General features: G+C 41.4%; 1 protein-coding gene and 1 long non-coding RNA gene across 2 annotated transcripts; one reads left to right on the top strand and one right to left on the bottom strand.

Moving 5' to 3' along the window:
- Window positions 1-184: 184 nt before the first annotated feature.
- ak8 (adenylate kinase 8) lies at window positions 185-14,404 on the top strand. Its single transcript, XM_088335028.1, has 15 exons — window positions 185-281; window positions 2,824-2,973; window positions 4,394-4,478; window positions 5,475-5,524; window positions 5,587-5,697; window positions 5,757-5,825; window positions 5,888-5,969; window positions 7,108-7,179; window positions 7,280-7,441; window positions 8,513-8,635; window positions 8,696-8,785; window positions 8,855-8,996; window positions 9,877-9,951; window positions 14,015-14,114; window positions 14,182-14,404. Exons 2-15 carry the CDS (start codon window positions 2,890-2,892, stop codon window positions 14,281-14,283), a joined length of 1,347 nt encoding a protein of 448 aa, XP_088191154.1. The 5' UTR covers window positions 185-281; window positions 2,824-2,889; the 3' UTR covers window positions 14,284-14,404.
- A 2,949-nt stretch (window positions 14,405-17,353) lies between these two features.
- LOC148365174 (uncharacterized) lies at window positions 17,354-18,722 on the bottom strand. The gene is made up of 2 exons (XR_015850413.1): window positions 18,315-18,722; window positions 17,354-18,031 (listed from the first exon to the last, which is right to left on the bottom strand). It is a non-coding gene; the product is annotated as an uncharacterized LOC148365174 (long non-coding RNA).
- Window positions 18,723-20,147: the final 1,425 nt, after the last annotated feature.

The following is a 20,147-nucleotide window of genomic DNA, read 5'->3' as shown; positions in this document are numbered from 1 at the left end:
AATAAACTCGTCACGCGTCTTACTCATACAGACAATATATAGAACATTGTAACATAAATTACATTTCAAACTACATTTTTTTCCACCAACTGATAAAACTAAAAGAAAAGGATGAACAAATAGGTTTACCTACGTCGATGGAGCGAGGGGGCGCGGCCTCTGTCGATGACGTCACAAGGATGTTGCCGAGACAACGAGAAGGCTTCCTACTACAGTAAAAAGGCAACACGGAGACTTTTCCAGCCTCTCAAATCTGTTGAATTTCGGCTACAAACACAAAAGTAAGATAAATATTCTTTATTTGTCTTCATTCGTGGGCAGAGTACCCAAGAACAAACAGAAGAAAAAAAGAAAAAACTGCGGTGCTAGGTGGCGCAGCAATATAATAATAATAATAATGATTATAAAGATGATAATGATAAAAAATACCATCCATCCATCCATCCATCCATCCATCCATCCATCCATTATCTTCACTGCTTATCCTCAGTAGGGTCGCGAGGGTGCTAGAGCCCATCCCAGCTATCTTTGGGCAGTGGGCAGGGGACACCCAGAACTGGTTGCAGGCAGGGCACACAGGGACAGACAACTCGCTTACTTACACGTAGGGACAATTTGGACCGGCCAATTAACTTGACAAGCATGTTTTTGGAATGTGGGAGAAAACCGGAGTGCCCGCAGGAAACCCACACAGCACGGGAAGAACATGCAAACTCCACACAGGAGGATTCGATCCCATGACCTTAAAACTGTGCCGCTGACGCGCTAACCACTCATCTGCCGTGCTGCATATTATTTATAATAATACTAATAATCACAATAACAATAATGATAATAATAATAATAATGAGATGAAGACGAAGTAGAAGAAGAAGAAGTAGAAGAAGAAGAAAAAAATAATAATCTTTGGTAGACAGTTTGATAGATACCAGGGTCGGGAACCTTTTTCACCCAAAGAGTAACAATAGCATTATATTTAGATTTATGTCATGAAACGGACCAGGAATCAGGAATTTGGAACTCATTTGCGTAGACGATCTGTCACTTTAATTGAGAAAGAAAAGTTGTCCAACACACAAACGGACCAAAAACAAAACAAAGCAGGCTCAAATGCAGGCAAAACTACAGACTAGGCATTTAATGGGATTAAACAGAATTTGCAGGAATCTCTCAGAATGTTACACCGAAGTACAACAAAGTCCAACAGGCACAACAAGAATAAACAGGTATCAAACAGGCATGAACAGGTTTTCAACAAGGGTAAACAATGATCTGGCAAAGGGCAGTTCCAAAACGCATGTTTAAGTACCCATAGGAGTAATCAGGAAAATGCAGGTCAGCCGGTGTCAAGGGGCGGGGCCAGCTGGGCACCATGACAACCGTGCAAGACATGACAGATTTATATTTTTTATTTTAGTGAAGGGACCATACCATATATTTTAAGACAGAAATTACCCAAAGCTGCTTTCCAGGCAAAAGTAAATTTTTCAGTACATTTTGTTTCACTGTGTGACCTTAGATTATTTGAAATAAAATATGAAATTATAATAATGCCACAGCCTGTGTCCAATATCAACAAATATACCAATTTGAACCTGTCTCCCTACCATGATTACTTAAGATCGTGGAGGATCATTTTGACCTTTATTTTGTTTCTAAATAATGGCTTCAAAACGAGATGCAGGCAGAGTTCTTTTGTAAAAATGTCACAAGAAACTGCAAATGAAAAAGTTCACGGATGTACCTTATTTACGTTCAGCAGAGTGGGCGCCTGTGAGAGAAAGGGAAGGGTGCCATGTGTGCAGAGATCTGCCCACCTCTTCTGCTCACTATATCAAATTTCTCTGTGTTCTTGGCTGGCGTTTTTGCGTGTTTGTTCTGTGGGTTTTTTTTTTTACCATAAAGTGTCTCAACAGTGAAAATATATTATTTTATGAGCTTTCATACAAAGCCAAAACAGGGTATGTTAATGGGACATCTTGGACTGTAAATCGCAGTTGAGACTGCTCTTTATATCCTGGACCGAACCTATTGAAGTATAAACATTGCTTAGCATATGCATGCACAGAACATGACGTTGGGCCTGTCAGAATTGGATCTCTACAGAGGAAATTTATACAAGCAGCATTTTATCTCCAAACCATTAGGTACTCATGATATATTTGGCTTGTGAGCCATAAGTTTCTGACCTCCTACACTGATGATCATGAGGGGCGGCAGTAGAGCGATCGTTTTAGGATTAAGGGATCCCAGTTCGAATCCCGGCTTGTCCGTGTTACATGCCGAAGTGTCCTTGGGTAAGACACTGAAACCCCAATACCCCCAATAAGCAGGTTAGCGCCTTACATGGCTGCACAGATCACAGCCGCTATTGGGAAATGTGAAGCATAATGTAAAGCGCTTTGGGAAGTCATTGACTTAATAATAATAATAATAATAATAATTTCCTTTGTATTGTCATTCTTTGTAACAATGTACACAGAACGAAATGTCGATACACCTGACCCGTTGTAGCGAGTCGGTGCAGCCGCAACCAGAGGGCGCCGCCATTATACCAATTAGGTATGTGTCGGTCGAGGCGCGAACCAGCGACCTCCCAGTCTCAAAGCCGGCACACTACCATCTAGGCTACTGATGAAAAGCGCTATAGAAATGCAGATCATTTCATTTCATTTCATGAGATTATCATTAAAAATGTTTTCTTTTTCCTTTGTCATTTTTCCAGTTTAATTGATTAATACTGTTAAAATTTAATGAATGAACTGGTTTTATTATATTGTATACTTCTCTCCCCTTATGTATTTGATGTATTTATTTATTCAGTTATTTTAGCTTTCTGGACGGTGGAAAAAAGAAAACAAATTGTTGATAGGTAGCTCGGAGGCGACCATGGAGGAGGTGGTCCAGCCCCTGAGAGTCCCGCCCCAGATGTCCATCTACGCTGACCAGCACAACATCATTCACCTGGTGCAAGTAAGCCCCACTCAGAGGGAACCCAACTTACATGAGCAGCCAGCAAAACAGAAAAAAAAGATGAATAATATTGTTATTGGAGATTTTTTGGGATTCAAAGGTTAGACAAATAAATGTTAAATCTGTAAACCAAAAGTTTATTGTAGGATGATTTTTAATTATTTCGTGATCGACCGATATGGGTTTTTCAGAGTTATTAAGAGGAGGCTGATTACTGATATTTGGAGTCAATCTTTATTTACTGTAAAAGCTGAAAAATTGGCGTGAGAACTTTTTAATAATGCAAATGTCAAGACCAGAACGGAACAGAGATTTGCTGACGGAGAGTGAAAGGGCTGAGCTTAAAAAGGGACAGGGAACCAATCACCTGTGCCCGCCAAACGAGCGGGCACAGGTGATCCAAATCCATATTCATGACAACAAAAGGGCATTTGTTATGAATTCAAACAACATTTTCATAATTCCGTGAATCTTTTTACAGAAAATAAATTAAAATTTCAACACAATTAACATGACTAATCTTTCACTTAAACCGAAAACTAAGTGCAGGAAATTAAATTAGGATTATCAACAACTTGTATAAAAGTACGTAAAAAAATTAAATAACTCCCTGATTTTTCACAATAGATAAATAAAAATATAATACAACCAAAATGACTTCAAGTAACCTAAAACAAAAAAGTGCATCGAAATTTCAATAAAGTTTATGAATTGGAAAGTGTGGACACTTCTGGTTTAGAGACAGACCGACAAACGTTATGGTAACAGCTTACTCACTTTCACCTTAGCATGCTTTTTATGCTCTCTTTCAATCACAAACACACGCTTGATTGACAAACTAATGTTATGATAAGAGCTAATATATCTGTCACCACCTAAACATGCTCCTCTGCAGCAAGTTAACCCCATTTTTTAACCTATTTATTTATCGCAAGCACGCTTTCCCATCACGGACACAGTCATTTATAGACAGGTTGGCTGAGCTGCCGCTCTAACGTTATTGTCCCTGCTTCAGTGGCTTTGCCCCCAGTCGTTTATCCATTTAGAAGGCGTGTGATGGGTAGCGAGGAGAGAGGAGGATAGGTGGGGTAGGAGCCAGAAAGAGAGAGTCTCGGGCGGCTACATCTCAGACTTAATAATCGACCTGTCAAATAAATAAAAAAGCCGATACCGATATTCGTCAAATTTCCAAATATTAGTGCCGATAATCTGCCTGCCTGATCATAGGTTGACCTGTAATAAACATATGTAATCTTTCTATACATATAAATTAATGTGAAAATTGGACTTGAAAATCTTCCAAGTGTGCTTGTGGCCGCCGAACTGCAAAAGAAAAATGTGGCTCGGACTTCTGGTGCCCATCTAATATCCTCCATAATTGCGTTCAGGCGATCGAGATCCACAGTCACCTCTTTTTCAGAGTCTGGTGTCCAGTCTGGCCGTGGAGCAACCGGAAGACCCCATTGAGTATCTTCTTCTTCTACTGCAGGACAGCAGCGTGCATGGTGCGTCAATACAACTTCCCGTATGCAAAATGCATGAAGACCAGTGGTCCCCAAACTTTTTCCAGTGAGGCCCACTTATCTTTTCAATTCTCTAAGGACGGGCCAAGGGATTTGTTTTTAACAGAAAAAGTGTGACGATTGCAGGAGTGCCTACATTTAAAAATGTATTGTTTACAGAAAGCCACAATAAAATAACACTTCTGGATTCTTCACAGAACAAAAGTTAGAAAACAAATAAAAACACTTCATTAAATTAATATCTGGATCCTTTAAAGAACAATTGTCAGAAAATAAATAGCATTATTTATGAATTGAATAATAACCAAATTACACTTTGTGGGTTTTTCACTGAAAAAAAGCCATGAGATATAAACTTAGCATGTCCAAGATCAGCTTAGTTGTCAGGGCACTGGACTGGACCACCAACGGTAAAGATGACTTGCGAAAAGACAGTAGATGTTACATTATTATCACATTATCCTTACTCACAGTATCTGAGACAATTTTGTCGTGCGTTTTATATGTTACAATGAAAATAATTCTATTCTTCTACCCCAGGCATTTTAAGCGACAAAATTATTCTCACTGTACCGTGAAATGCAAAGCAAAATTAACATTCCCCTCTGGTGGGTTGTGTTACAATGTGATAAAACGTGTGCCTTTTCATATGTTATCTTTATCACCGTCGCGACCGAGGAATTCATCCTGATATAACCATAAACACACACCCAGACTTTGAGTCCTATTTTAGGTATAAAAAAATTGCATCACGAAGTGTCGTTGGGTAAGACACTGAACCCCTAATACCCCCAATAAGCAGGTTAGCGCCTCACATGGCAGCACGGCCGCTTTTGGGAAATGTGAAGCACAATGTAAAGCGCTTTGGGAAGTCTGAACTTGAAAAGCGCTATATAAATGCAGATCATTTCATTTCATTTCATCCGGCCTCAACTTTGGGACCACTTATGTAGACTATACAATTTGCGTTTGTTCTAGTTCCCAGGGTGGTCCTGATCGGTCCCCCCGCAGTGGGCAAGACCACGTTGGTGAGTAACACGCTCCCATCACTCTGGAACGGCATGACCGAGCTCTCTTGTCCTTTCTGCAGGCTGGGAAGCTGTGCGCAGAACTTGGGGCGGTCCACGTCACCATTGAAACGCTACTTGCGGAATCAACGTCCCTGGGGGAGCATGCGCGCCTCCTTGCGCTGGAGCAGCAGGTGCGTATGTAAAAGCGTCCCCTGCTGGGAAGTTGGCCTCATTGTGCATGCGTGTGCAGGAGGTGCCCGATGACATGCTGGTGGATTTGATCCGAGGAAGACTCAAACGCTCTGATTGCTTCAACGCGGTATGCCAGAGTCCTCAATTGCACAAAACCCCAGACTTTGGACTTTGGTGTCCCGGTTTCAGGGCTGGGTTCTGGACGGGCTTCCTCAAACGCGGCTGCAGGCACGAAGTCTCCAACAGGGCGGCGTTATACCCAAACATGTCGGTAGGTGGAATATACTTCCTCTCCAACAACTGTTTTGATAGAAAAAAGGTCAAGAGAGTCGAACTAAAAAAAGCAGCAAGACAACTAAAATACCTCGAATTGCACAATCTTTTGAAAATAAATTCAGAAATGCAAATACTGACAACAATACAATGCAAAAACCTTTACCACTATAAAAACAAAATGCTTCTACCACAACTGCAGTCAGAGTCACAGTCAGAATAAAATAAAAAAAAGTAACGTATATATTTTATAACAATATCAACTCGAAGAACTAAAATACCTTTGTAAAATATTTTGAAAATGAAGTCAAAGTGTAAATATTGTAAACAATGCAATGCAAAAACCTTAAAGCCCCAGTGTGTGATACAGAGATCCCATGATTAGCGCCCTCCTTAATCTGTCCTCACGGTGTGCTGTCTTACAGAACACAGTGCACGATACAATGATATCAATGACAATAAAGACCAAATCCATTAAATTTGAAACCCACAAAGGAGTGAACCAGCAATAACTAAGATGCGAAGTAACGAGGGGTCTCTGTATTTGACCACTAGATGGCACTGTATTGTCTGCTGCGAACGAAAACCAGTCCCATGTGCATAGTGTGGCAGCAAGATGCCAAACAAACATAACGGCGACTTCTAGGTAGAGTATCACTATGTATAAGATATACACATTTCTCGACCTATTCATATCAATATTGTTGTTGTTGTTTTTTTACTGAAAGTTTTTGTTACACTAAGAGGCACTACATATTACACACGGTCCCTTTAACAGTATAAAAAAGTTAATAACTGTTTTAGAACAAAAGTCAAGAGAGTCAAATTAAAAAAAATTAAGCAACAACGTAACGAAAATACTAATTCTGTGTAACAGTACCGTCCAGTCCACAATATTTTAAAAATAGTCAGTGATGCAATTAAAGTGAAAACACAATTGGATCAAATTTGAAAGTTTCAATGGATGTATAATCTTACGACCCGTTAACAACATGATTATACGGATATTTGAAATGGAAAGACCACAGAGATCCCAAGACAATAGGATCAATCCAGTCCAAGTACTCTGTCACTATCGATAATATTGATATTTGGATCAATCCGGCCATCCTTATATAGAACCTTTACATGCACAGTTCGGCTTGACGCAGCCGAAGATGTTCTGCTGGAGCGGTACAGAGGACGGATGCAGGACCCACTCGCTGCAGGTAGATTGGGGGGGTTTACGACGGGTGAGGCATCTCACTATTGAGGGGGCGTGGCTTCAGACAGGTGAGACACCTCGCCTGTGCTCTTCCTGGTTTTCAGAGGAGGAAGCAGCAGCAGAGAAGAAGCTAGCGGCCGGCGACGCAGGCCTGCGAGTGGACCTGCAGCGGTACCGCTGCAAGGTGACGGGCTTAAGCTCCGCCTACCAGCACATCCTCAAGACGGTAGACGCTGACCAGCCGCCAGATGATGTCTACCAGCAAGGTTACCTTTGACTTTGTGGGGGTTTTTTGTGTGCCAGGTTCTGGCATGGCCACAGAATTGGAGCCTTTAAAAGTAGACACAAAGTTGGATTTTAAAAAGGATTTACTGACTTAAAGGAATCAATATCAGGGAGTGTGCAGGAACAGAACAAGGGCGTTTATTGAGGTGTTCAGAATTTAAATAAATTAAACCTATTCTAACACAGGTTCCACTACCCATACCTGCTACAACACGTTGAGACACTAGCTAAACTGAATGAACAAAAAGAGAAAGTGAGAAGACACACAAGTGTTGGGACAAAAACTTGATATAACTGAACAAAAAATGAAAGTGAGAAGATGCAGGACATGTTGGACCACAAACCTCTAACCAAAATACATCAGAGCTATTCTAACATAGGCTCCACTACCTATCCCTGGTTCAACATGTTGAAACACTAACTAGAACCAAATGAACAAAACAAGAAAGTGAGAAGACACAGGATATGTTGGAACACAAACTTGCTTTAACCCAAAAAAAACATGAAAGTAAAAAGATGCAGGATATGGTGGACCAAAAACGTGCTGTCACCGAACAAAACATGAAAATGAGATGATGCAGTATAGATAGATAGATAGATAGATAGATACTTTGTTCATCCCCGAAGGGAAATTCACATTTCCAGCAGCATCCCTGAGCTGAGAACAATCGAGAACAATCGAAAATAACACGGGAGCTGCTGGAGTGGCTGCCATTCGTGACGGCGCCGGAAGAAAAGATTCAATTTGAATCATTTACAAACAAACAAACAATTGAATCATGTACAAACAAACAAACAAAATATTCATGTTTTAATAAGTGGAATGTTAATAAAATATTTCTGATACTGATATAACCAGATAAAACTAATTTTAAGTTACCTGTCCAAATGAATGTTGTGCCATCTCACCTTTCCCACTCTCTCTCCTGCAGTTGACTTGCTGCTTCTCGCTCCTGAAACTAATACATGCTGGAACACAAATTTTCTCTAACTGAACAAAACATTTAAACATTTGCTCAATCAATTTCTTTTTCTGTGTGTTCCCGGCACAGCGGTGGCCTTCCTGCGAACACGGCGTTGTTCCAGGACCCCCCGAGTTCTCCTTTTGGGTCCACCAGGCTCAGGCAAGCGCCTCCAAGCTAGAATGCTAGCGGAAAAATACAAAATGGTTGACGGTAAGTGCTCTGGGGCCAGGTGTGCGCATGTTTTCCGGTGCACTCAAGTCCAGAGTTTAGTGTGTTGCAGCGACTTGCTCCGTTGGGCCGAGGCTGACCCGTCCCAGGTGGGGGATGAAGTCCGATCCTACCTTCAGAACAATCGGACAGGTGGGCAGAGCTTGTGGGAATTAGCAATAGCCTCATTGTAATTGTTGTTTGTGTGTGTGCGTGTTCCAGTTCCTCTGAGCGTGACCTTGAAAGTTTTTCAAGAACGGTTGAACCGTGCCGACTGCAGCCAGCGAGGTTGGATATTGCATCATCTGCCGTGCGACTTGCAGCACGCTGAGCACCTGACACGTACGCTCAACGCCCCCAACAGGTCGGAGGCACTTGCATGTGCACATATACAACAGCAGCTGACATTGACAATAGCAATGACACACAACACTAACAGACACGTGTTCAAACAATACGTCGGCAGAATTTTGGCACTAATAAAACTCCATGGCACACATTACACATGCACATATGCAGCAACAACTGATCTCAAAATGAGCAATGAGACATATGCACCTAGCAACAAGACACAAGACTGAGGGAACGCCACATGACATTGTCAAATTATACAACAGCAGAATTTTAACACAAATAAGATACCATAGTACAACTGCACATATACAATGGCAGCTAACATTGAAAATAGCAATGACACACAACACTAGCAGATAAGCAGAATGTTGTCACAGGTACATGTCACAGTGCACATATAATACGGCAGCTGACGTTGACACGAGAAACGACACTTTACATATGCACACAGCTATGAAATGCCACACTAACGTTTGCCGAATGACAGATAGAAATGAAATGAAATGATTTGCATTTATATAGTGCTTTTCAAGTCAATGACTTCCCAAAGCGCTTTACAATGTGCTTCACATTTCCCAATAGCGACCGTGCAGCCATGTAAGGCGCTAACCTGCTTATTGGGGGCATTAGGGGTTCAGTGTCTTACCCAAGGACACTTTGACATGTAACACGGAGGAGCCGGGATTCGAACTGCGATCTCTCGATCCCAAGACGAGCGCTCTACCTCCTGAGCCACTGTAGAATCAATCTACATGTCAGTAGAATTTTGAAACTAATGGAACATCATTTTATATAGACCGGTAGACGTAATGTTGCCACTAATGGAACATCATTTTATATGTAGACGGAATTTTATCACTAATTGGAGGTTTTTGTTCTTGTGTGTGCAGGGTTTTCTTCCTGGAGTTGACTGATGACGTTTGTTTGCAACGGACCATCACCAAGCTCAGTCCAACTGATTCCAGGTCAGTTTAGAGGCCCAAGAAGTCCTTACTAAAAAAACAGCTCAAATTCATAAAATCCATCCATCCATCCATTCATCATCTATCGTTTATCCGGGCTTGGGTCTCATGGAAGCAGCCTTAGCAGGAAAGCCCAGACCTCTCTAACCCAAGCCACTTTGTCCAGCTCGTCTGACAGGATTTTGAGGCGTTCCGACCTTTGTCCTGATAAGACCACCTACAGGGCTCCCAGAGGAACACGGTCAAATGCCTTTTCCTTTCCAAGTCCACAAAACACAAGTAAACTGGATAGGCAAACTCCCATACACCCTCGAGGACCCTGCAGAGTGTGTAGAGCTGGTCCACTGTTCCACGGCCTGGACAAAAAACACGTTCCTCCTAATCATGCCGCTCCTGCCGGACCTCCAGCCGCCCGGGACACTCTCTTTCTGGCTCCTACCCCACCCATCCTCCACTCTCCTCGCTACCCATCACACGCCTTCCAAATGGATAAACGACTGGGGGCAAAGCCACTGAAGCAGGGACAATAACGTTAGAGCGGCAGCTCAGCCAACCTGTCTTGAAATGACTGTGTCCGTGATGGGAACGCGTGCTTGCGATAAATAGATAGGGTAAAAATTTGGGTAAACATGCTGCAGAGGAGCCTGCCCCTCCTGCCGGACCTCCAGACTTGGCTCTAGAGGGCGGAGGCCTGGTAACCGACGTCCTGATGAGTGAAATTGTGTCCCAATGTAATGTCCTGTCGTAAGGGGTCTGTGAGCTGCACTTCGTCTGGCCCCTCACCTAGGACCTGTTTGTCATGGGTGACCCTACAAGGGCTTGAGGCCCCGGACAACATAGCTCCTAGGGTTATGATATGATATGATATGATATGATATGATATGATATGATATGATATGATATGATATGATATTATATTATATTATATTATATTATATTATATTATATTATATTATATTATATTATATTATATTATATTATATTATATTATATTATATTATATTATATTATATTATATTATATTATCCATCCAGCCATCCATTATCTACACCACTTATCCTTACAAGGGTTGCCCAATGTTGACAACAGTTCTTTGTAGGGTCCAATGTGCCCTCTTATGGTTCATGTGTCACATGGGCTACGTATTTGATGCTTAGAATTTTCCTTTAGCTACGCATCTCCTTGACATGGGTTTTCCTTTCCAGTTTTGCTGTGAGAGTCCATGTCAAGTGTAGAGAACGATGGAAGTTGCCAGCATTTGCATGAGTCTGATCTTTGAATTCACTGCTATGTTCTGTCCCTCCAGATGTGTTTAAATCTGGCAAGTGTGGCCGTGGTTTAAGCTATCCTGGCCATGTTTTCTTGTTCTGACCCCTCTTCTGATATGACAGCGCCAAGATATTTAAATTTGGTGAGAGGTTCTAACTCTCTGTGGATGATGGTGATGTTTGTGGTGATACCATGGGGATTGTTGGTCATTACTTTTGTTTATTCTGTGCTGATTTTCATTCCATACTGGGTTAATGCTTTGTCCAGGCGATTGATCAGATTTCTGAGTTCCTATCTGTCTCCTGCCAATCCAACAATATCATCAGCAAAACGGAGGTTAGTGATGTTGTGTCCCCCAATACTGACCCTACGTCATGTAGATCCAGAGCTTTGGACATGATCCTCTCCAGGAATATGTTGAATAAATTTGGGGAGAAAATGCAGCCTTGTCTCTCGCCGACTAGAGTTCGAAACTACGCTCCAATAATACCATTAATAAGTATTGCACCGTTGGCATTGGCATACAGTTGTTCAAAGGTATGAACTAGTGGTGGGCCATAAAGCAACTTGCCATACTCTGTTAAACACTACCTTGAAATCAACAAAAACATGATTGAGGTCTCTCTGGTGTTGTTGAAACTTCTCACATAGGATTTGCAAATTTAAAATCTGTTCCGTGGTGCTCCTTTCCTCCCTGAAACATGCCTTTTCTTCGGCTAGGATGTTTCAGCATGTGGTTTCAGTCTGTTCAGCAGGACCTTTAACATTCCTTAGCTTGCATGGCTGATGAGACAGAGGGTTCTTTAGTTGGATGGTTGAAGGTTTCCTTTTGTTGATAGCATAATTACTATGAATTTTGTCCATGCAGACGGCCACTGTCCTGTTTGTAAGATCTTTTTGCATATCTTTATCTAAATTTCTATCATTTGCTCACCACCCTTTCGTATGAGTTCTGATAGAATGTTGTCGATTCCTGGATACTTTCCGTTCTTCAGTGATTTAATTGCTGCCTCTACCTGTTCTCTGAAGATAGGGAAGTCGTAGGGAATTCTTAAGGACTAAAGGGTCTACCTGTGTCAGGTGGTTGCACAGTTTGGGGCAGTATTCTGTCAGTCTATTCATGATATCTTCAGTTAGCTTATTCCCTGCGTCATCCTGAACGCTGCTGACTTTTGCCTGTTTTGTTTGTGTGAGGTATTTTACAATCTGGAAGGCCTTCTTTGAATTGTTCCTATTGAGGCACTTTTCTAAGTCCGAGGGTTGGTCTTTAATCCATTTCTCCTTTGCTTCTCTCAAGCTTTTTCAGATTTTCTTTTTGGCTGCTTTATACTTGGCTGCTCCTCAGGGGCTGTTTATTTTCTTCTTTAGTTCCCAGGGCTTTATCTTCCTCCGGTGTTTTCCAACAATTTATTTCGCTGTTCAGTTATTGTCTCAGAGAACTTGGTTGACAGGGTTTTTAAATCTTTGCCCTGGGCAAGCAAAGAAGCAAGCTTCCCGCCAATAAAGGCCCGGAAGCTCTCGACCACCTGTGAATCATTCAGTCGCTCAGGGTCAAACTTGATCAGTGGGTTCCGTGACTTCTTGACCTTCTGGAGGCGAACGCGAAAGTTCACCATGACCAGGTAGTGATCGATTCCCACATCCGCTCCTGGATATGTGCGCGTGCTTGCTGTCTCGAGTCCACATTGAAACTTTGTGGAATCATGATGTAGTCAACCTGACTGTAGTGGGTTCCGTCGTCATGGTGCTTTGTCCATTTTCTTGAATTCTTGTGGTTGTCAAGAGTGTTTGCCAGCACCAAATTGTTGGAGCTCGCTAGTTCAAGAAGACGTTGTCCTCTTTCATTAGTTTGTAGGTTAGAGCTTGTTCCACATGTTTTCTCCCATTCACACCAATTTGGGCGTTCCAGTCGCCTTGTAGGTAATGATATCTTTCTTTGGTGCTTTATCTATGACGTCTTTAACCCAAGCATAAAAGTCCTTTTTTTTTTTTTACTGTGTTCTAATGTTGGTGCATAGGCCAAGATGATTTGGATGTTGAATTGCAAGGCACTGAGGCGTATTGTGATGAACCTGCTAGTACAGAGGCCTTGATGTTTTTGTGCACCAAGAAAACACAGCCCTCATCAGTTGTCATTTCTGAAAGGTTTTTCCATCTGGTCTCACATAGCCCAAAAGGTCCCAAGAGTATCTTTCTGTATCATAGATTATATACTATGACATTATATTATGTTATCTATCTATCCATCCAATATCTGCACCACCTATCCTTACTAGGGTTGCAGGGGTGCTGGAGCTCATTCTAGCTAGTGGGCAGGGGACACCCTGAACTGGTTACCAGCCAGTTGCAGGGCACACAAAGACAGAGAACTCACTCACTCATTCACACCTCGGGACAAATTCTGACCGACCAATTAACCTGACATGCATGTTTTTGGAATGTGGGAGGGAACCTGAGTGCCCTGAGCAACCCTCCGCAAGCACAGGGATATGAAATCATATTTATTCATATTATATCATATTATATTATTGTCCAACTATATACTGAAGCCATATCCACATTGTGGGAGGTGGCTTGAGTAAAGAACACAATCACATTCACCAGACATTCATTCACCTTCGCTCTTCCCAACCTGACACCGAACACTGAGCCCATGCCACAAAAAGGGATGAGTTGCTGTGCCATACATATTATGTTCTGTTGTGGCAGAGAAAACTTGAATATCAGCGTATTTTCCTGTTTGGAAAGAAGAAGAGCAATGGCACCTCTTTTATACAAATTTAAATTCTCTTTTTAGCCTGCAGATAGCGCCCTTTGACGCGCGCGAATGTGAGGACCACATGCGCGCTGTCGCGCACGCGCTTGGCGTCTACAGGACTCACACCGCGGGCCTGCAGGTGCGTACGTGTTTATGCGTGCATGCGTTTTCATCGTGGTGCTCATTTTCCACGCGCATGCGTGTAGCGTGTGTTTTCAGACGGCGTGCACGTGGACGGTGATCAAGATCCTCAGTGCGTCTTTGAGGCTTTGGATAAACAGCTGACTATACAAAGCCACACCCATTAACACACTGACCCCGCCCACCAACGCACTGGCATCGCCTGCAAATGTATTAGGACGCCAATTTTTAATATTGTAGAGGCTTTGCGTGCTTTATGTGTCCCACGGGCAAATATGATTTCAATAAATTGTGATTTATTGACCATGTACTGATCTCTGTGTCAACCAAACGTGCAAAGAGTTCAATTTAGAAAATAAAACGGAAAAAAGTGTCAATTACATACCTGTCAACCTCCACGGCTCCATGCCCTTACAAAATGTTGTATTTTCCCTTACAAAATACTCTTACACCATTTTTTTCAAACGTGTTTATTTATGTACCGTATTTTCCGCACTATAAGGCGCACCTAAAAGTCTTATTTTTTTTCAAAAGCTGACCATGCGCCTTATAACACAGTGCGCCTTATATATGGCTCAATATTAAATTCGCAAGGTCTCGCAACTACGAGAAACAGCCGCCGACTCCATTTTTCGCGCTGTGCATACTGGGAAATATTAAACGATGGGTAGTTGCCGGAGGCGTGTTCAGGAGAGTGATCAGACATGTAGTCTCTTGATAATCGCTTGCCGCGCACTGCTGAACGGTTGTAATCGCTCACTGTGATTGCCTTACTGATCCAAAATGGCCGACGACAGTACAATGGATTTCGTTCTACAGCTTGCTTTGAGCGAGTTGGCTGATAGGAGCGACAGTTCGCATATTGACACAGTTAAGGTTATCATAAACGCAGTGGAAGGGAGTGCATCTAACAGTCAAGAAGAGGCTTTGGGGACTGGCCGCATCACAAACTATGTGGAGGACATTGTCCCGACCTACAGAGACCCACTTTTTCGTGCTCACTTCAGGTTATCAAGATCGTCGATTCAGGTAGATCTAACGTACACATGTAATAGTGCCTTTATTCGAAAGCTTCAAATAGCGATCAGATCTTTAATGGCCGGATTTGGGTTTCCATTGCGAGGATTTAATAGTTGCCTATAATGTTTTATGCTAAAGAAACAGCCTAAGGAATGATGTCAAGCATATAATTTCCCTTCAAAGGTATAAGCCTTTTGTATAGGGTCAAACAAATCATGTAAACATATTTCATTAATGTATTAATTCTTGAACAATCAAATTTGCACCCTTATCTCTTCAAAATATACACTTTGGGAAATGTGGACCACTGTTATTTTAAAAATGTATGGTGATTATTTACCCGTTGATAATTTATAATTTATCCATTTTTGTCAAGAATTGAGAGAGTGAAGTTTATTTCAGTAGCTCAGGAGGTAGAGCGCTCGTCTTGGGATCAAGGGATCCCAGTTCGAATCCCGGCTCGTCCGTGTTACATGTCGAAGTGTCCTTGGGTAAGACACTGAACCCCTAATACCCCCAATAAGCAGGTTAGCGCCTTACATGGCTGCAAGGCCGCTATTGGGAAATGTGGAGCACATTGTAAAGCGCTTTGGGAAGTCATTGACTTGAAAAGCGCTATATAAATGCAGATCATTTCATTTTCATTTCATTTTATTTGAGACACAATGTATTTCATATGTATTGTTCCAATGTTGTTTTTAATGCTGACATTTTGAACATTACAGAAGTTGTTAGAAGTTATTGGACCCTTCACTGAAGTCAGGACCATGTCACTGGAGAAGAGAACTTTGGCCTGTATATGGTATTTAAGTAATACAGAAACATTCCGCAGTGTTGCCGACAGATTTGGGCTCAGTAAGGGATCCTTACACTACTATTTGATGAATTTTTCTAGAACAATTACAAAAAATGACATCTTGAAAACTTTTATCAAGTGGCCACGTCATACAAAGGAGGATTTGGAGCCCATAGCTACAAGAAATGCAGCGCGGAATGGCTTTCCAGGAGCCATTGGATTTATTGATGGTACTTACATCCCCATACCTGGACCTAAGAGCTTTCGAGACTCCTATATTTGTAGGAAGGGTTATCCTGCCTTCCATCTCCAGTGTGTTTGCGACAGTAGTTTAAGTTTCCTGGATGTGTACTGTGCCTATCCTGGATCTGTGCATGATGCACGGGTATTCAGAAACAGCTACTTGGCAATGAAGTTGGAGCGTGATCCCTTACCTCCGGAATACCATCTATTGGGAGATTCTGCTTATGGCCTCTCAACATCTTTGATAGTGCCATATAGAGACAATGGTCACTTGACAAGTGAGGAAAAAATCTTCAATTTCAAACACAGCTCAACCCGTGTTGATATTGAAAGATGTTTTGCCCTTCTTAAGGGTAAATTTAGAAAACTGAAGTATCTCGACATGAGAAATGTTAGAGACATTCCACAAGTTGTCATCACATGTTGCGTACCACACAATTTCATCCTTAAGTATGAAAATGTTGAGCTGGACCAGGAAATTGAGGAATGTGCCCCAGAGGAAGAAATGCCAAGTGCATGTTGTGTTCAAAACAAACACCAAGACAAACATGCCCTTGATAAGAGAGATCACATCAAGTTTCTTTTAGCATGAATTTTCTTGGTGTCATGAACTGTCTGGATATCTTGTAATAAATATGAAGAGTAATAAGAATTTGTGGCATCATTTGTGTTTGTAGAATTGTGCTAAAACAGTTTAACACCAGCGCTTGTCATCATATGTTCAAGAAATATTTCAAGAAATGGCCACGTGATAGGTTGCACAACTACCCTTGAGGCTAATTTAGCAGTCTGTTAAATACGCTGCTGATTGAAAGCTGTTTTGATACCAACTACAACAAATGAGGATACATCATTTCTATTGTTGATATTTACTTCAGCACTCTTAAGAGTTAAAATCATTAGATGAGTCTGACAGTTACATAGACACCGAAAGTAAAAGATCTTCTTTATTCAGTTATAAAATTCGGCTTGTATTGTTTATGGGCAACCTGACTCAAAGGGTGCGGGTCCGAATCCTGCATGGGACTCGTCCCTGGCAGTAAAAAAATTATTACTCTTAATACTCCGTTGCATTTGTTCACTATCTAAATGGCATTATTTCAAAGACGTAGATCAAGTACTAAAACAAGTGTTCACATTGAAGGAATGGCCACTGGTAGAAGAAAGACAATAACTGGTTATGAATGATCAAATTCAAGGTTTAATAACATCAATAACAGAGAACTGAACATGTTATTACACTTATATTGTTATTCTTGTTTAACATTACTGAACATGGATTTGAATATTGAAATAAGATCTGATTCTCATTATTGTCGTAATGCATATTAAAGCCAACAAATTTTATCAACTGAAATTCAGTTTAATCAATTCTACATCCTCGAGAAACGAAATTTAATATGAAAAACTGTTAAAACATTTACAAATTACTGAAACACTTATTGAGCTAAGTATTTACATAGAAGTATAGTTTGTATACCGTATTCAACCTAATAAACAACCCATATAAATTCCCAAAATTCAAAAGAAACCAATTGTGTTCAGTTAAGTAGATTGGGGTATTTATTTTCTATTAGATTTCTCTTTGATGGCCTCCAAAATTCCCTCCAGGGCAGTAACCTTTCTTCTATCGATGGCCATTCTGTCCTCGTGCTGATTTATTAAATCTTGTCGTAACTGTACAAGGATGTCATCATTTCCATTTCTCTTCCTCTTCCTCTGTGGGGTTTGATAAAGAACTGGTGTTGCCTGTGGTGTAGAAGGTGGTACATCAGGGAGAGCAGTAGGAGATGAAGGACTGTTTGGTAGAGGTGACAAGGATTCCTCTCTCTGTTGCTCCATACTGCCACAGGCAGCTGAAATATATAATCATTATGAGATTCCTTAGTTTTTCCTCTTTACAAATAACAAATAGTTGACATAAAAAGATATCAGCTTGCTGATTTGCAACCCATATGGTAATTATAATCCTAGTTCCTAATAATCAGAAAAACGGGGAAATAAAAAAACATATACACACTGTCTACATTTAATGAAGACACAAATTTTGTGTGCGAGATGTCAATGTGTATCAGTGTTGAGTGTATCATTATGAATCAGTGTTTATTATGAGTGAAAATAGACTAAAAGGGGTCATACCTGTCTTGCATTGTTCACAAACATTACCAGGCAATGTAAGACGATATATTACATCGCCAACAGCACTCGTCAGGGTGAGATCCTCCATCTTCTGCACTGTCGACGCCATGTTGGAAATCAAAGTAAGCGGTCTTTCTCCCGTGATTACTCGGGCACGCGAGCGCTCAATAATCACTGGCCGTTCAGAAGCTAGCGATAGCTCGCGATAGCAATCACTAACTCTCCTGAACACGCCTCGGGGCTCGTGTTGTATTTGTTTACTAAGTGGCAAAATGGCTACCCCATTAAACTGCTTAATTCATATTCAACAAATACAGTATTTGTCTGAATCCAGGGTTATGACTGGTGAAGATGTAAAGCACAATTTACCTTAAACAAACGCAGAATTATTCAGAATGTCACGTTTGAGAGAGAGAGAGAGAGAGAGATTCTCTTTCATACGTGCATTTGTATAAGAAAATGGCTCCTGTTAAGAGACACGCGTACAACGCCGAGTTTAAACTCAAAGCGATCAGTCACGCAGCACAACACGGCAATAGAGCGGCAGCGAGAGAGTTAAACTTAAATGAATCGATGGTACGGAAGTGGAGAAAGGATGAAGATAAGCTCCGCCAAGTAAGGAAAACTCAACAAAGTTTCCGTGGCAATAAAGCAAGATGGCCAGAGTTAGAGAAGACACTTGAACAGTGGGTTGTTCAACAAAGAGCGGCAAGCAGAAGTGTCAGTACGATAACTATACGTATGAAGGCAACAGCGCTGGCACAAAAACACCGGACGTGTTGGATGGCCCATTCACTGAGATATGGTCAATTCGAACACAGCAGAAGAAGAATTCGAGGGATTCGTCGATGAGGAGCTTATAGAGTGATCTTTGTTTTTCTTTTGTGTGTTTACGTTTTACATTTTACAGTTATTATGTTATTGCTTTATTGTTATTGTTTTGCACTCGTTGTTTTTGCACATTACGAGTGTCACTTTATTGCGATTGCACTAACGTTTCATTTAAAATAACAGTATCAGACGTTTTTTTCTTTGCGTGTTGACTAAATGGACAAAAAATAAAATGATATGTCGATGTTGTTCAAAGATGTTAAAGATGTGTCACGAAAATGCTTTACCTCAGAGAAAATAATAAAACGGCTGTTTGTTTATTTTGGGAGTGAATGGAGTTGTGGAAAGCTTGTTTGTTAATAAAGTTTGACCTTTTTGAATGTTTTGTTGACATTCCCTTGAGCGTGGCAACATCTAGAGGTTGCATAAAGTAACTACATTCTCTACTGTAGTCAAGTCGTCACATTTATTTACCGTAAATAGCCCTTAATCCCAAAAATGTCTCGAAGGACTGCACAGGATTACAATTACAAAATTGCACAATTACCTGATCTTAAACCAGCATGCACTTATAGCGCCTTATAATGGGGTGCGTCTTATGTATGGCATAAGTTTTAAAATATATCATTCATTGAAGGTGCGCCTTATAACATGGTGCGCCATATAGTGCGGAAAATACGGTAGTTTAACATGTTATATCGTACATGCGGAGGATGAGGAGAGCCCACCTGCCCCCACCCTCCCTCATCACATTCTACAGGGGCACCATAGAGAGTATCCTGACCAGCTGTATCTCTGTGTGGTGTGGAGGCTGCAGCGCTACCGACTGGGGTAGTGTGAGGAGGGTAACGAGGACAGCAGAGAAAATAATCGGGACTACACTTCCCTCCATTCAGGACATTGGCCAGAAGCGCTGCCTATCCCATGCTAAGAACATTATCGGGGACCCCTCTCACCCCCATCATGGACTGTTCACTCTGCTAGCCTCTGGGAAGAGGTACT

The sequence above is a fragment of the Urocampus carinirostris genome, chromosome 5 (assembly GCF_059441175.1).
Source record: "Urocampus carinirostris isolate Australia breed hairy pipefish chromosome 5, RoL_Ucar_1.0, whole genome shotgun sequence".
Taxonomy (NCBI): domain Eukaryota; kingdom Metazoa; phylum Chordata; class Actinopteri; order Syngnathiformes; family Syngnathidae; genus Urocampus; species Urocampus carinirostris.
This window is presented reverse-complemented; position numbering and strand designations above follow the sequence as displayed.

What these genes read in the sequence shown, in the direction of transcription:
- ak8 (XM_088335028.1), top strand. Translation starts at nt 2,890, where the DNA reads ATGGAGGAGGTGGTCCAGCCCCTGAGAGTCCCGCCCCAGATGTCCATC. An exon ending in AGATGATGTCTACCAGCAAG is followed by an intron (nt 7,442 to 8,512) that starts GTTACCTTTGAC and finishes TTCCCGGCACAG; the next exon opens with CGGTGGCCTTCCTGCGAACA. An exon ending in CTCAGTCCAACTGATTCCAG is followed by an intron (nt 9,952 to 14,014) that starts GTCAGTTTAGAG and finishes TTCTCTTTTTAG; the next exon opens with CCTGCAGATAGCGCCCTTTG.